Source organism: Nymphaea colorata, chromosome 8 (genome assembly GCF_008831285.2).
Source record: "Nymphaea colorata isolate Beijing-Zhang1983 chromosome 8, ASM883128v2, whole genome shotgun sequence".
NCBI lineage: Eukaryota > Viridiplantae > Streptophyta > Magnoliopsida > Nymphaeales > Nymphaeaceae > Nymphaea > Nymphaea colorata.
Genome location: NC_045145.1, coordinates 9,856,858 through 9,875,436, shown reverse-complemented (window position 1 = coordinate 9,875,436; position 18,579 = coordinate 9,856,858). Strand labels below are relative to the sequence as shown.

The following is an 18,579-nucleotide window of genomic DNA, read 5'->3' as shown; positions in this document are numbered from 1 at the left end:
AGTACCAATGAAACCTAACTCTGGCGTCTAACTGTCTAGTGACAGTAGCTATGGTTCATTAAAGAATAAAAAATGGTGCTAAAAAAATGCTAAAAGACTAAGTATGTCTAGTGCTATGTTCAACGCCAGAGCTAGCCTACTCATTGTTGCTAATACCTTTTGCCCCTAAAAGAGGATGCGGCGGTTACATGTCAGACGGACCATCTGGTACTACAGTAGCACCAAAGCTGATTTTCACTGGTGTTTTTTGCAAGCTAGAGCTAAAAACATTTGTCGTTGTGTGAAGTCTACTCCATGCAAAGGCTTGCTAGTCAAGAAAGGATCATTTTAGAATATAAGCCTATACTGATGTAGACTACAGTGTCAATTGGTGATAGGAAGTCTACCACTAGTTTCTGTGCTTGTTAGTGGAAACCTAATTTTCTGGAGAAGTAAGAAGAAAGGTGTTATGGCTAGACCTAGTGTTGAATCAGATTATAGAGCTACAGCTCAAACAACTGTAGAAGTGACATGCATAAAAACTATACTTATCAGTCAAGGAGTCTAGGTGAAGTTTCACAGGAGATGAGATATGAAAGCAATGTGGCTACCACAATTCAGTATTTCATGAAAGGACCAAACGTATTGAGGTCGATTGTCAATATCTTCGTCACATGATCCAGGTAGAAATTATGTCAACTATTCAAGTGCCTTTAGATGATGAAGTAGCTGACGTGTTCACTAAGCCTCTTCCCTTTGCTGTTTGAGAGGAGTGTTACGAGTTAATGTAGTGGAGGGGTTTTCGGTCAATAACTTAATGTTGTGGGTTTATCCAAGTTAATGTGGGTGGTAGTCTTCAAATATTTTATATTTTTTCTTGGACCGAGTCTGTCAATTTTCTGCCACCCCTTTAATCCTTATTATGAAGGGCATTAGAGTCAATGAGAATCAATCCTCTTATCTCAAACTTGTTTCCTCTATCAACAAATATGAACCTGGTTAATTACCTCACCAAGAAATTCCTCAATAATAAAGAGAAGCCTAGGAGAGAGATTACTATCGCCACTACTGCCCTCAAAAATGATTTTTCAGTTTACGCTTGTATCAAAAGCATTCACTCTTTTATAACTTTAAAGGAAATCACACTATAACATTAAATATTATTGGTAAATATAAATAAAAAAAAAAAAATCAAACATGTACAAGTTCATTTCAAAATTAATAACTTATAGGCTCTCTCATCTGTCGTTTAAGTGAAGATGAAATCAGAGAAACCAAGACAAAACATGCACATGAAAGTGTTCTACAAATTTATACATCACAATCCCTCGCCTTAATAAAGCTTTCAAGATGGAAACGATTCTGTACAACATGAAATGATTGCATTTCACAAATTTATGAAACATGATACTTTTGAATCCTCACTTAGGGAAGCGGTTGTTCAAAACTCTGAATTTACATAACGAAAAGCCACCATAATATTCATTCATGAATTGTTGCAGATGGATTGGTCAATAGTTCAAGAGACCTCCGGAGGAAGTCAACTGCAACAGGGACATCATCGAATGCTAGAGCACCCACAGCAAATCTAGCTGCCTTATGTGCTTCAGCTATCTTTTCAGGTGGTGGCTGATAGTTGCAGTCATACGTGAATGCTGCAGAAGGCTGTGGCTTCTCCCTGTAGGCTCCATTCCTACTTCCAGGACTATACTGATTACTAGGAGGCAAATCCTGCACACGAGGGTCAGGCTGTTGCACGTATGGTGCACCCATATGGCTTGCATGAACACTCTGATCATAAGTAGCATATTGAGCTGTAGATGTTACTGGATTTCTGTTGTCATTAGAACTTGGATAAGACTGGTAACTTTGGTAAGTTCCCATGTCATGAGAGGGATAGTGCTGTTGCACATGTGTTGGTTCATAGTGTTCCTGAGGAGGAGGCTGATGGTAAGGTTGTGAGTATGACAAGTTCCTTGCCATTTTTGAAGGGGATTGCTGCATTGCATTTTGATCTGCATCAACTGGCGATGAGTAATCAGCAGTAGGATATGGGAAAGGTGCCTTATGTGAGGGAGGAGGTTGCATGTAGTTATCAGGGTATGTGGACTGTGTATCCTGCTTTGCATGGTTCGGAGAAAAGGTATTGATGTCACCAGGTTCCTGCAAAACAAGCGGGCACCATAAGGTCCCCAGTAATAAGATCCCCATTTTTATAGAACTCATTCAGAAAACAAAACACAATTCATCTGAACAAAAATCTAATAATTTTCATAAAAATGATGATACACCAACATGAGCTTAATTATATAACAAAGGTGGAAACCAGGGATTACTTAATGAGCTTAGAAGCTCTAGCTTTTAGCCAGAGGATTTGATCAGGACAAGAACCATGAAGTGGCCATGCCAAAGCATCAGAGACTGATAGAATTTCAGAATGACATGGGGCCAACATGATAATCATAAACCAATGACGTGAAAAAGGGACTGGCACTGTATCCATTTGCACACCAATACAGCATATTGGCTGATACATATCATTATTTGTCAGCTCGTAATCACCTTTTTTTTATTTTCTGAAATAAAGAATAATTATTATTAAAAATGACAACACCTGTATCCGTATCAGCCGACATGCTCCAATACATGCAATATTGATAACACTGTACATAAACCATCGATACAGAGTCATATTCATGCTCAGTGAGCTTCACTATTTTAGTGTGCTGCAACCCAGACTCGGCCAGACAAAGCTGGAAACTGCTATTATATGAAGCATAGGAACCGGATGTTAAAGAATAACAAGACAGGTTTGGACCTTTGTCCAGGTCCAAACCCGTCAGAAATAGGCACTATCTTATTACTGACGTGCTTTTTACTTTCATCAATGGCATCTGATGTAATTTGCTGTATTTTTTGGTTTATTATTCTCAGCTTGTATTTAACATGAGATAATATCAGATATTAGGGTTGAGACTGTGTGCGGTCAATGCAGTCATCTCCCTTCTCCCTTCTTGTCTTCTTCATTCTTATTTTCTGCTAGATTGAAGACTGGTGAATATCAAGTCTGGTAAATCAATTACACCAGAAGATCGTACTTTTCAGAAAGTCAGAGAAGACAGAAATTCCATGTCAGCAAATGTAACTAAACAGAGCAGAATCTAGCAGTTTACGCTTACTCTTGTTATGCTGCACTTTGCCGTTACGAATTATACTCTATTCCACAGCTAAAAGTTGGGACCTAAATGCCAAACAACTAATTCAAATTCCAAATAAAAAGGAAAAAACTGAACAATCAGGGCCAGTGACTTACCACCTAGGCCACTAGATTTAAGTCAAGATTCTTTATATCTGATACTTGAAAAAGAAAACAATCTCATATTGATGTGTATGTATTAATGGCAGAGCAACACCAGTCAGCAATGTGCCAGCTTAAAGATGAGCCATCCAGGATTAGAGCACTAGTTTGTGTAAATCAGCCAAACATGCAGAAGGTGATCAAGAGAAGAAAAAGAGCAGGAACAATGACTTATCCGCTTTGAATGCATCACGCAGGGGAATATATAATATGTCCCTGTTCCATTTTTTAATTTGACTCCTGGAGCAATGCAAGATGGCAGATGATGAGTTCAACTTTCAAACCCACACTATCTACCCACCAAGGAACATGTGTCAGTGGTAGGAAAGGCATACAACTCATGGCCTTTCCTTAGGGGGACCAGCAAGGGACTATACCTTTAAACCTTAACAAATGCAAAAACTCCTCACCACGCAAGCCAAAATATGCCTTCTCAACTAAGAGAAGTTTAAGCAAGTCAAAAATTCGGCTGACAGGATGTTGGGAAGACTAGATCAAAGCCAAAGAAGCAAGGGTCAGGCCACAGCAAGATGTATGTTGGCTTGTCCCAAACTTCATACTTTATATATAGCCAGCATGGAACAAGAATATGATGCAGCCACAATCTTCAAATGTTCAGCGGAAAAGGTAATGAGGAAATGGTGTAATTCATGTATTAGGTCATGAGACACCTCCAAAAAAGTTAGAAGCATACATCTATAGCAGTTGAGGAAATCGAGGAGATGGATGTGGCAGTTGAAGGAACTGAGAAGTCAGAAGAGGGAACCAAGAAGTCCTTATCACCACCTGGAGGACCTGGTTCAGGTTTGCGCCCTTCCTTCAAAGCTTTCCTGATATCTGCAGCTTTCCAAGCAGCGTACTTCATCTTCTGCTCTATCTGTCAGATGTGGAATAGAAAAGTATGACGATTTGATCTCATATAGGACTGATGTACCCAAAGTCCAACAACAAATGTTCATCCATCTAAAAGAAAGGAAGGCATAAAAATGGAGGAAAAGAAGGGGGAAAAGGGAGTTCACATCTGTTGAAATTTGTTTTTTGGAGTCTCATATTAGCAATGTCAATGAAAATTTTAATCAATGACAAATAACTCACATCAGGCTGGAGATCACCAAACTGGCCAAGTATCTCAAAAAATAGGGAAGCTGCATAGAAAGTCTTTGCTGTGTTCCTGGATAAACGAAGGTAGAATTAACAAAAAGTCATCTTAATGAACTACAACTTTCCTTTGTCTTTTCCTTGATCAATAACTCTGATGAAATTCAAAATTCAAATGAGAGGCTTCAACAAACATTCTTATTCAAACCTCCAGTTTCACTACCATTGACCACATTAATTTTATATGAAATTAAGGTTTTGGAGATGCCATACAGGTCAGCTCGTCCAGCTCGGTCTTGCTTGTCAGCCTTTCCAAACACATTCAATGAAAAGCCTTCAACATGCAGATGGTCTTCAGGACTCAGTTTTAGCGATTTCTTATCCTGTGAAAGTCATAAAATATGCAAACATAAGCTAATCACAGTCAGCAATATGGACATAAGGCAAGCAATTGCATGACATTCTCAGAGGAAGTGTTCTTGCTAAGATACACCAAATGGAATTCGCTGGCACCACATTAAACTTGTTCAGAGTGCAAACAAATAGTTAATTTCGAAGACCTGCAATCCAGCTGGCTACAGATGTCAAGAGTCCAGATCTGGGTTAGCACCCATACCTGATTGGTCCGGTTTAATAAAATAAGTCAAACTACAAATGGGTTAAAGTGAGTTGGTCAGGTTTGGATGCAGATCCAATTGGAAGCTTAGATCCAGTTTTGTCCTTGTTACCACATGAAAAAGCCAGAGGCCCAGACATAACTCATTGAAGCTTGAACTTGACCTGCTGGAGTGTGAAGGCCCTTCCACTAGTGGAAATGCCATAATGTGACAAAGAACTAAAGGCTACTTCCCTTCTTGACTTTCAGGGAAGGCTATTGGTTCACCGACTAACTGGATTTTGGTCAGATTTGATATTCTCATCCAAAGTCGGACTTTAATTTTGATTTTCAATAATTACAACAAAGTCCAAATCGTATCCTACTTTGATAAAGTCTCATTGACCTGGATTTGCTAAAACCTATAGTCCTGATCCAAGGCTGACCCTATTTTCCTACAGATGGTGCATGACAAGAAAGATACTATTGTACATGCCCTTCGGTCAATTGCCAACAGTATCCAAATTACGACTTCCAGACCACATGTTAATACAATTATACTTGAGTGGTAGAAAAGACATTCTATCTGGGAAAAGAAACATCCATGATCATACTGTTCTCCAACATCATTCTTGCATGCACTTGAAGTGGGATAAACAGATCTAACAAAGCGTTGAAACATAAAAATAGGGCATAAAGTTCAGCCTCATCAGCTTTATAGAAGATAAAAAATAGGACTAGCCATCAATATGGATTTTCATTTGTCATATCAAATTTCAACATGATACAACCAATCTGACTCGAAGTGGCCATTGCTTACTGATAAATTGCATTAGCATTAATACTGAACATGCGTTAACATGCACTCTTGCAATTAGCTGCATGATTACTACTTCAAGTAAACCCTGAGGTCATAAGGATCATGCCAGCCTCTTTAAAGTCCATACTCACAAATAACGACTCAGAGTTTTAAACGGCGAAGTTCTTCTTGGGTATAATATGGCGAGTTTGAAAACAATGGAAAAAATACGAGAAGAATATGGTAAATTTTTAAAAATTTTAAAAAACTAAAAATGAGGGAAAAATAAAATAAGTGAGAAACTAATAACACAAACATCAAAAGATAAGTAGTGCAACAAATAAAAAATAGAAAATGAAAAAAAAAAGCTGTTTGGCATTAAAAAAATGAAAAATGTGAAAAAAGGGGAAAAACACGTTTTTTTCGTTTTTTAACGTTTTTTAAAAAAAAATGCATTTTTTCAGTTGTAAAGTCATTGAATTTATCGCGTTTTTTTCACGTTTTTTAAAAAAAAAACACGTTTTCTGCGACTATAGTTTAAACTTCTCATCCCTGCACATTTTCAAATGTCAATGCTCAGGATGGTATCGAAGATGCAGATTCTGCATAATTTTTGCTTGGTGATTCATCAACCATTCGTTCTTCTTCAAGTTATTTTTCTCTTATATCGAATGATTTCTCTCTCTCTCTCTCTCTCATGCAGTTCTACTATTCACCACCAAAATCTAGAACCGCACAGGATCCAAGTAGAAAGAAAGCCATTTTGCCCTTGAATCTTTATGATGGGGTCATCAACTGCCATTCTAGAAAACTATCAACAAAAGCACTTATTCAAAGGTCAAAACCATCTTCCATCTTTTGTTTTTGCATCTCCTAGCATTCAAGGCCTCGATATTTTTTTAGGATTTTCTTTAGGAGACTAGCAATGTTAAATTAAGCTCAGCAAATCCCTACAAAATGTTTCTAATCTGCTAGTCTCACTAATAAGATCGTCCAAACATGTCATACAAAGGTTTTGAAGGAGCCAAGGCATGTACATCAACCTTAAACGAAAGAAAAAACAACTAAGAGAGCATTGAGCTTGAAAATTCAGGTTCTATTTTTATATTGTTTAAGAATTTCATATTCTATTCATGAATCTCGTTTTGTTGGATGGCGTGGTGGCCAATCAAGATTTCCAATCAAATATTGGCAGAAGAAGATCAACTTACCTAGACCTGACCTTTCTTTTGAAGAAAAGATTATCTAAACTTGTAATCTAAGCCATCTTTCCATCCTTTTCTAAAAGCAAGGTCTTTCCTTCAAATCCATCCAATGCAACTACCTACATCTATGTGTTGCACCCTTCACACTTGTGTCATATACCATGTACCTACACTTGTCCTAATATGATATAGCTGTTAGAAATTAAGGACTAGTCGTCATGTAAGTATACATATGTATATTTCATATGTACTGTCGTACATCTAGTTTTACGTATGATTTGTATATATAAATATATATGTATGCATAAGTGTTTATGACTTTATGTAGTTTATTTTATTTGCTTCTTTTTCCTTTTTATGTACCTTTTTATTTCTTTTTCTGTTTTTTTCTTTTTTTAATTGTAAAAGGGAAACTAGCTGTTGGACCAGCTTCCAACGGCTAGATTTCTAGCCATTGGAAATGGCCCAACAGCCAACTCCTCCCTTCTCTCCTCCTTTCATTGTATTATAAATAAGGAACTGTTGTCCCTTGTGTATTCTTCTCTTGAGATTAATATATTTGGTATCTTCTCCTCAAGTTTGAGGTTTGGTTTTGTATTACTTATTGAAGTTGTTGGGATCTTCAAAAGTGTATCTCTTGAAGCATTTGTATTCTCAAGATTGGGTCTGATCTACATGGTATCAGAGCAAGGATGGGCTTTTCGATTTGCTGATTCTCAAATATTGAAGAATCAATTTGTGCTGCCCTTTTGGAGCTGTGAAACACACCAAGTGTTTGATATAATTACTGGCTGCGGAATTGCACAAGAGGAGTTGTCTTCTTGCTGTTTTTTGGTGGCTGTTTTGGCAACAACTTCTTGCTGATTTTGTGGTGGCTGTTTAGACGTTGTTTTTGTGGCTGCTCTACTATCTTTGTGGTTGATATCGTGGACCTTCCAAAGCTCTCTTGTTGCTGGTTTTGTGGCTGTTCTTCATCTAAGTGCTACCTCAACATCTCTACTACATCTATACAAGGTACACATCATAGATGAGAGAACTTCTACTCCTCTTCCTAAACTTACTTCATCAAATTATGTTTCATGGGCAAAAACTATGGAACATTTCATTAGAAGTAAATGTTTATAGGGACTTGTTGATGGGTCTAAAAGTGAACCACAATTAGTCCTAACCAAAACCATAGATGGAAAAGCCCATGAACTAGATGGAGTTGAAAAGGATAAGGTTATGAATGAATATGAGAAAAAATGGGAAGAATGGATGATAGGACATCACAAAATTATTACATGGATTATTGCTTGTGTCGATACTACAACCATGGGTCAAATAGCAAAGCATAATTTTGCTCATGAAGCTTGGGAATTCCTCAAGAAACATTGCCAGTCTCCAACAACGGGATAAGTCTATTAAGGAGCATGTTGGGGAAATAGAACAATTATGAGATGAACTTGCTTTATTAGAACCCAAATGGTATGATCCAAGAGACATTGTAGTAAAAGAAAAACAAATTCAAAGGAAAAAAATTTATAAATTTACTCTTGGTCTTAGACCAGAATATGATGGGGTCAAAACTTCCTTGCTTCATAAACATAAAGTGTCGTCTATAAATGAGGCCATAGCGGAGCTTCAAATGGAAGAGAATAGACTCAAATTTTCCAAAGAAAATGGTGAAAGTGTTCTTGCTACCTCAAGACCCGGCGCTCACATGAGAACTTATAGGCTTCCTCACTTTAATCGAAATTATGAGAATAACAATAATAGCAACAAGAAGATTATATCTTTCAATTGTCAAGAAGAAGGACATACTAAACCTAGATGTCCTAAATTGAGGAGATTTGATAAAAAGACAAGTGTGGCTGGGACAATGTATGAAAAAAGCAATCAGTTTGACCTAGATAAGCTTGTAAGTGTTCTCCAACCGAAGCTTATTGATGCTCTTCAACCGCTTTTCAAAGGAGGAGGGACTTCTCCAATTTTCGGAGCAACAGTGGCATCTACATCATCAAGTAAGTACTCTTGGATACTTGATTCCGGAGCTTCATTTCATATAAACCCTTGTAGTTCACTACTTTCCAAATGCACTAAAGAAGAATCGTGCCCTTTTGTTAAAACCGCCGATGGAACTCCTCTTGAAATCAAATGTGTTAGGAATATTGAACAAAATTTTAATTCAAAAGTTTTCAAAATACCAAAAGTTAGATTTGTTCTCAAACTTAACTTAAATCTCTTGTCGGTTTCTCAAATAACCAATCATGGATGTGATATTGTCTTCTCACAAAATAAATTTTTGATACAGAACCATCACGATTGAGAAAGGTTCTAGGAAAAATGATCTCTACTATGTTGATTATTTGGATCTTTCCAACCCTACTTGCAATGTAGTCAAGAAGAGTAACATTCAAATTTGGCATCAAAGACTTGAGCATTCAAGTTTAGGAAAAATGCTTTGTATCCATTTTTTGGAAGAGAAATGTAACGAAATGATCTCTTGTGATGATTGTATTAAAGCCAAAATTAACGTTTTACCTTTTGGAAATAGAAATTTTGTTGCAAAAGCACCCTTTGAATTAGTGCATTCGGATGTATGGGGTCCTGCTCCTATTATGTTTAAAAGTGGTTTGCTTTAATATGTCATTTTTGTGGATGATTACTCTCGATATGCTTGGGTTTACTTTCTTAAACGCAAATCGGAAGTCTTTATGAATTTCAAAAATTTTTACAACATGATCAATACGCAATTTGATGCAAACCTTAAAATTTTTAGAAGTGATTTCGGGGGAGAATTCATTTCCAATGAATTTGAAGAATTCCTAAAGGAAAAGGGAGTTATACACCAAAAGTCGTCTCAAAAATCCCCCAACAAAATGGAGTTGCAAAAAGAAAACATAGACATATTCTTGAAACAACAAAAGCTCTTCTTATATCAAAAAATTTTTGGGCTAAAGTGATACTAACATCCATTTATTTAATTAATAGAATGATCTCTAAAGTTTTAGAAAATATTTCTCCTTTTCAAAAACTTTTTAATTTGGAGCCAATTTATAAAAGATTCAAAGTCTTTGGTTGCAAATGTTACATTCTAAATGACAAAAATGACAAACTTTCATCTAGGGCTATTCAATGTGTCTTTATTGGCTACTCCGAAACTCAAAAAGGATATAGATGCTATGATATTGAAAAAAGATAAGGTGTATGTTTCAAGAAATGTAATATTTTTAGAAGAAGAAAATGGCTTTAATGAAAATAAACCCAAGCATGAAGATGACTATTCTTTCTTATGGATAAATGATGATGATGTTTTGCATTCTTCATATGATAATGCTCTAAATGAGGTTGATAGCACTTCTTTTAATAGACCACCAAGAGAAGTTATAGTTTACAAGAGAAGGTCTCAACAAAACATCCAAGAGTCTCAACCTACTCTTAGGAGATCTCAAAGAGATACTCATCCACCTCAAAAATTTGTCTCCTACGAGTCTTTCTCCAAAATATAGAGCTTGCTTATTAGCTATTCACTCTTTTGATGAACCTTCATCCTATCTTGAAGTCAAAACTAACCCACATTGGGTTGAAGCCATGAACAATGAACTTAAAGCCCTTGAAGATAATAAAACTTGGGACATTGTGTCTCTTCCTATCGGAAAAAAGGCAATAGGATGTAGGTGGGTTTACAAAGTCAAGACTAGAAGTGATGGATCATTTGAAAGGTATAAAGCTAGACTAGTTGCTAAAGGATATGCCCAAGAATATGAGATTGATTATGAAGAAACTTTTGTCATTGTTGCTCGTATGACCTCTGTTAGAGCTCTTATTGTTGTTGCTTCAATTAAACAATGGTCCATATATCAATTGGATGTCAAAAATGCTTTTTTGAATGGTTACTTAAATGAGGAGGTATACATGGACTCACCCCCTGGGCTTGATTTACCTAAAGGAAAAGTTTTTTATCTTAGAAAGGCACTATATGGCTTGAAACAAGCCCCAAAAGCTTGATTTGACATGTTTAGCAATGTTATGTTTAAACAAGGTTTTAAATCATGTTATTCTGACACTGCTATGTTTGTTAAAAAATACTGTTATAGGTATAATTGTGATACTTTTATATGTAGATGATATGATTATTACAGGTAATGATGCCAACGGAATTATGCAGGTAAAGGATTTTCTAAAGAATGAATTTGAAATGACTGATTTTGGTAAACTAACATATTTCCTTGGTTTTGAAGTAACTTATAGTAAGAGAGGATACTTACTCTCACAAATGAAGTTTGCCAATGACATTATAAGCAGATCAGGAATCACTGATGACAAGGTGGTCGACACACCTGAAGCCTTAAGAGTAAAGATGAAGATTGATGATGGAGAAATTCTAGAAAATCCCACTCCCTTTCGTCAATTGATTGGAGCTCTCACATATTATCCATCACAAGGCTTGACATATCACATGTTTTACATGTCATAAGTCAGTTTCAACTTTCAACAAAAACCCACTTCTGTACACATGGGAGCCGCATGGAGGATTGTTCGATATGTCAAACACACTATCACTAAGGGACTTTTTCTATCCTCCTCATCAAACTTGAATATGATTGCCTATACTGATGCTGATTGGGGTGGAGATCCTAATAATAGACATTCTACCACCGGTTTTTGTGTTTTTTTAGGTGACTTCTTATTTCGTAGAGGTGCAAAAAACAAAATAAAGTCTCTATATCTTCAACCGAAGCAAAGTATCGTGCCATGGCCACCACCACCATGAAGATTGTATGGTTAAAAAGTTTATTGAAGGACATTGGAATTGACTTAAATGAAGCCACCAAGCTCTGCTGCAACAATAAAAGTGTCATTTACATTGCTAGCAATTATATTTTTCATGAAAGGACAAAGCATATTGAAATATGTGAGAGAAGAATATCTTAGCCAAACAATTGATATATCCTTTGTCCCTTCCGAATATGAACTTGGAGATTTCTTCACCAAGGCACTTGCTTCAGCACGATTTCACTTTCTTCTTGGCAAACTTTCGGTGATCACACCGTAAGTTTGAGGGGGGGTGTTAGAAATTAAAGACTAGACATCATGTAAGTATACATATGTATATTTCATATGTACTGTCATACATCTAGTTTCAAGTGTCATATCTAGTTTCATGTATGATTTGTATATATAAATCTATATGTATGCATAGGTGTTTATGTAGTTTATTTTATTTGCTTCTTTTTCCTTTTTATGTACCTTTTTATTTCTTTTTCTGTTTTTATCTTTTTTTAATTGTAAAAGGGAAACTAGCTGTTGGACCAGCTTCCAACGGCTAGATTTCTAGCCGTTGGAGCTGGCCTAACAGCCAACTCCTCCTTTCTCTCCTCCTTTCATTGTATTATAAATAAGGGACTGTTGTCCCTTGTTTGGTCAAGGCTTTTAAGCCTCTCTTGTGTATTCCTCTCTTGAGATTAATATATTTGGTATCTTCTCCTCAAGTTTGAGGTTTGGTTTTGTATTACTTATTGAAGTTGTTGGGACCTTCAAGAGTGTATCTCTTGAAGCATTTGTATTCTCAAGATTGGGCCTGAGTTACAATAGCCTATTGCGTATTCTCTTATATCTTGAAAAACAACCTCAATTAATTGCTTAGGTAAGGCAGGTTGGTGCTTCATATGGACGGATAAACCCCCATCAACACGGCACAAGTGCAGATGCAGGTGTGGTAAGAAAAAAGGCCAACTGAATTTGTGTGATGCTACACCTGATAACTTGGATTTTAACATTCCATACCAGTAGGAGAAAAGAAGTGGATGGTAAAGTGTTTTATTATCCTAGGATGCTGAATTTCTAACTATTTTCTAACAAAATTGGCCCTAGATGTCCAACAGCCAAATAAATTCCATGGCCCCCAACCAAGATGATCTTGCAAGCAAACTTAACAATAAGAAATTTCTTCCATAAGACTTTGTACATGAATCACTATCGCAAGGCTTTTCTCACATTCATGTTATGGTGAAACCATATCATAGAAGACAACTAAAACATGTTCTTTAGTCATTCCTTCAAGAGGAAGCATTATAAAGGAGGCTACTGCAAAAGCAAATAATTGATCCAATGAGTTTAAAAAGCAAATAATTGATACAATGAGCAGCACAATTATGGTAAGTGGATGGACAAGCAAAAAGTTCCACAAAACCTATCGGTTTGTCTACCAAAATCATTTTTATGAGATTTTGATATGTCAAGTTGAACTGAAGACAACTGAAAGGTTGGATGTTACATTAATGAGGTAGTAGAAGCAGTTGGGTCACTTAATGTGATTCGCATTAGAATAGCTTATATACAAAAATATTGTTCTTGGGTATTTATTATCAAGGTTTTTCTCATGTATTCACTTTCAAAAAAAAAAATTCTTGGGAAAAGATTGAATTCAAAAAATTAAAATATGTAACAAATAATAATAAATTCTAAAATTATTAATCCGCAATTTTCTTAGAAGAAATTGATAACAAATCATGATACTTGTTAAAATGTTAAAAGGAACAAAAAAAGTTTAAATATACTAAAAATGATTTTTAAAGAAACCTGGCAAACAATATCACGACATTTTCATGAGACATTGAAATTCATGATATTTTCCATGATAAACTCCTTTTTTCATTCTTTTTTGGTAGTGTCATAGATATCATGATATTTTTTTAAATGTTGTGATATTAAAATGAGAAAAACGAAAAGCAACATAAAAATCATGATATTTTGAAAAAGAAAACGTGAAAAACAAATTTACCGTGTTTTTTCATGATTTGTTCATTTTTATCTTTTTTAACATTAATATCACCATGGATTCAATTTTAAACTTAAACTAAATTATCTTTCACAACTTTTATCACCATCAAAACCATAGCCACAAATTATTAAATAAATAAATAAGGAAAACGATAAAAAAGGGCAAATACCGCGATATAATGAAAAAATCGTTAAAATGAATTTAACACAATTTTTTGTGACTTTTTTGTTTATTTGTTATTTCATTTTTCTGTTTTATTTTTTTCAACTTTGGTTTCATTGTTTTATTTCCTCTTGTTTTAGGTATTTAACATAACCTCCTAAATGCAATATACTTTTAGTTTTTTATTTCTTGAATTATACCTAACATTTTGATTTTTCATTTTTTTAAAAAACTCCGAGAGTTTTCCAAAAAAAAAAAAAAAAAAAACTTTGCCAATAAATACCTGAGAAAAACATTGCTGATAAAACCCGAGAATGATATTTTTGCGTCTATGATTAAAACATTATTGTTGTCACTTTCATCTATTTGTGTTTATTTCTTTTATTTTCGCATTGATTTTGTTTTTACTTAACATTTAGAATTTTTTTCAATTTTTTTATGTTTGCTGCAATTTTCCTGAGATTTTCTTGATCAAACCAACTTCGTTGAAAAATACAAGCGAAAACGATATTAGTGACAATGTTTTTTGGTAATATTATCACAATATTTTTGCAAATATCATTCATATTTGTGGCTTTGCTATAAATAGCATAGTATACTTTAAAGCTACTATGACAACAACTATGACCACAATAAGAACTTCCTCTGTAGAGCCTGGCAAGACATTGGTCTTATGCTTAAAACCTTGGCAAAGATGGATGGGACTACAAGATGCTTAGGGAGTGCATTTGTAATGCTCTTTGTTGCCAAACCATGGATTGTCACTAACCTAGCAGAAGGACTAGCCAGTCCTATTCAACAGAAAAAATGAGGGAAAAAATAAGAGGAAAAGGAAAAACAAGAGAAAGGGTCAACACGGGGGTTTTAAAAACTTCACCTTAATCAACAATATAAAAGATAGAACAAACAAAAGAATAAGTTTAATGTGTGTGTGTATACAGCCAGATCCTAAATGTGATTTTAATTACAAAGTGACCGACCAATCACCCATCAACTGGGTGACAATGTCTACAATCAGTTAACTAGTTCATAACTTAAAATCACTAAGGCCCAAATCATAGACTGTTTGACCAACTTGGTCGGCTGGTCAAGGACTATTTTCTAACTGACCAGTACCAGTTGCATTCAGTGCTTTTTTGGCCCTTTTCTGAATAAGTTTAGAAAGTAAGTTCTGGTTTCAAATTACTTTTCCAGAAAACATTTAAAAAAATGTTAACTGTAACATAATATGCATATTATTATGTTGTATCTTAACAGATTGTAGCTTAGCCACGAATAATTGAACATACTCCCAGGTTTTTCTTAAAGAGGTTTTCTCAGGTATCAATCGAGAAGATTGATTTTTCTAAGGAAAATTTCAAGAATTCAAAAAAACTAAATAAAAGGGTAATAGAAACAATTATGGAGATTATGAGCTTTCTACAAATTTTCTGATAGTAACATTAGTAAATGATTAGAATAATTATTAATAAGTTAAAAGAAACAAAAAACATTTAATTATCTTCAAACATTATTTTAAAATCTCTCAGAAAATATTGCAATATTCTTGAGAGAAATTGAAATTGGTAGTATTTTCTAAATATTGTAATAGATTCTCTTTTTTGGTTTTATTTTCTTTTGGAAATATTGCAATATTACTTGGAGAAATTGAAATTGGCAGTATTTTAAAAATAGTGTAATAAATTCTCCTTTGTTTTGTTTTATTTCTTTTGGCTTCATTGTGATATTCTAAAAATATAAGTGATATTTATAACCATACATTGTAGTATTATGATGAACATATTTTAATGCACTTCTCATAACCTAATGGAACATGTTTGTAATTTGTAAGTTTGTTTGTTTGCATTCTTTTTTGTATATCAAATAGATCAACTTTATTTAATAGTTATGCTTGAATATTTACCGTGTTTCTGTATTATGCAACACAGCTGGTTTGTTCTACACATTGTCTCACTCCTAACCCAACCTCCCCCCTTCTTTAATCTTTCCAAGAGACCAATATACTCACCCATATTTGAGATAGTTTCTTGGTTCAGATAGTGAAGTTGTGGTCTTGTATAGATAGTTTCTTGGTTTCAGGCTTCAGCATTGTTGTCTTCCTACATGACTATATTTTTTGTTGATTTTATTTTTTTGGAAAGCAACTTGGACAATCTAATCCCATTTAGCTTTTTTAGGGGCTTGATTAACTTTTGTGCAATTTTCAATTTTGACTACATAGTTAAATGCTTCACACATATAAGAACTTATGAGAAGGTTCGCTAGGATGGTCAGGATTATATGACATTCATTAACTAGGTTCTATATGAAAAATTTTGATAATGTGGAAATTTGACCTACATAAAAGGGAATGAGGAAAATGTTAGCTTCAAATAAGTGGAGTTCTTTACTACTTGTGAAGAAAAAATACAGTCTTCCTTAATGAATAACGGCATTATTTTTCTGCATTTTGGAAAACACGCGACTTGTTTATGTAGGTGATTGTGCAACCAGTAAAAGCATTGAGAAGTGTTGGTTGACAATGGAAGGCCAGCTAGACCCTACGAGGCTATGAGTACAAAACATATGATAGGAAGGTCATTCATGGGAAATGGACCTCATGGAATCAACATATTCATGTTCGTTGATATTTTCTGAATCATACCATCAGATTCACCGAATCCATACAGAGGAAAGGAAAGGCATTCAAACCCCATTTAGTCTTCAATTCCAATTCAAGAGGTGCATGAGGCTTTTTTTTTTATGAAGCTAGACATGTATGCTGCAATATATTCTGAAAAACCTATGGGACTTTGATTCCAATTCTAGGGGGGCATGAAGCATTTTTCCATGGAGCTAGATATGTGTGCTGCAAACTATTGGATGTCAGAAGAAACTACATAATCGGTTTGTATATGCAGCCATCTATCTACTAGAGGTGCTCTCTTTGTGTGCGAAAACCAAAACTGTGGCTGAAAATTATCATGTATACTGTTTCCAGTGATATTATCACTAACCTGGCCTCACTTATTAAACCATGAAATGACAAACTTCTCTTTCTGAAATTAAATAATGATGTCCGCAAAATAGACCCCCAAAAGAGCAACTAGTAAGAGTGAAGTTCGTGTGTGCTAGTAATCAATGGATAACGACCTTTTTCCCTTCACACCAAACCCTCTGTGATTCAGAAGACAAGAAAGCTAACATATTGTCCCATCTTTATACCGACCAGGAAGGTGTGATGAGATTATGCATGTCAGTATTCCTATTTCAGTAGGAAGCCGTACCGCCAGATGCACGGCTGCTATCGTGCTCATGTTTCCAGCAAATATGCATTATTCAACAACTACATCTCTGTTTTTAGTAGTCCTTACAAGGAATGCCTGATCTACCATTCAAGCACGCAACCAGTCATTCACAAAAGTTCAACGCGTTCAATCCCTAAGGAAGAAAAGGGAAATCAAAGGAGATTCCATGACTAAAATTGAGCATTCATTAGTGCATCGAAATCCAGGACAGAAGTACAAGTGTAGGATGTGGATGCCATATGATCGTAGTGCTAAACAAGCATCCCGTCGCAGGCAAGAAGGCCTTCATCCTAAAACAAGGAGCATAGCGTAAAAGCGCGAGTTCCTTCATGAACCCAGTGAGGTGGACGGAGCAAATGACCAAAAAGTTGGCGAATAAAAACTAGACATGAAAAGCAGAAAATCCCAAAAGAAAGAAAAGGGAGAGGAGGAGGATTCGCACCTTCTCGAGCTGATTCATGAGGGAGACGAGTATTGATTTCGTGGTACTGGTGCGATCCTTTTGTGGGATTTTTATGCCCAAATCCATCGCGTACAGCCGACCTGCGAGGAAAACGAGTAATCAACTGCTTTCCTAATAGATTTTCTTTACACCAAACACATCAATTAGAAAAATAGAGAAACGGAGAGAAAATTACAGTAGTAAGCGACAAGCGGTTCGTGCTTCTGCAACTCATCGGCCCTCTGGAGGTAAGGAAGAAGCTGTTTTGCAGGCTCTCTCTCGCTGCCCATCTCCACAACTCTCTCTGTCTCTCTCTCTCTCTCTTTCTCCTCTCAAAGTCTCAATGCGTAAACATACAGACAGGATCCTTCTCAATTCGTAAATATTCAAACTGACGGGATGGGATGAAGGACTAAAGTTGATGTTCGGGCAGCGACTCCGGCTCTCCCTCCTCTTCCGTGCAAAAATCAATTTTGACTATTTTTGTTCTTTTCCTCTTTTGTTATCCATCGTTGGGCTCACCATTTTTCACTATTTTCCATACCCCTGATTGGTATGTTTATCTTTTCGCAATATTGTTTTCATCGGACGGTATATTGTTATCGGACGGTACGCTTTTTCTGTTGAATTAAAGGTCTGTACAAAATTCTATATTGTTGAATTTAGGAATGGAATGTTTCCCTTCTGCCGTGACTTAACCTTTTTTCCTGCACTGCCATGTAAATGTTGAACAAAAGTCGCATCTAATTGATGGTTATTGAAAATCTTTTGACTTGTTGTAGCGGTTAGTGTAAGGTCCTTGTGTCGAGTATCCCTCATGACTCAACATATGTTGTCTATCCATGTGATTGTCATTTGTTGTTTTAATTTGCTGGTATTGTTTGAAAT

General features: G+C 35.5%; 1 protein-coding gene across 1 annotated transcript; it reads right to left on the bottom strand.

Annotated features, from left to right (window-relative positions):
• Positions 1-1,207: 1,207 nt before the first annotated feature.
• On the bottom strand, positions 1,208-18,158 carry LOC116259348 (protein HOMOLOG OF MAMMALIAN LYST-INTERACTING PROTEIN 5-like). Its single transcript, XM_031637119.2, has 6 exons — positions 17,888-18,158; positions 17,692-17,792; positions 4,709-4,818; positions 4,433-4,508; positions 4,032-4,214; positions 1,208-2,142 (listed from the first exon to the last, which is right to left on the bottom strand). Exons 1-6 carry the CDS (start codon positions 17,979-17,981, stop codon positions 1,462-1,464), a joined length of 1,245 nt encoding a protein of 414 aa, XP_031492979.1. The 5' UTR covers positions 17,982-18,158; the 3' UTR covers positions 1,208-1,461.
• Positions 18,159-18,579: the final 421 nt, after the last annotated feature.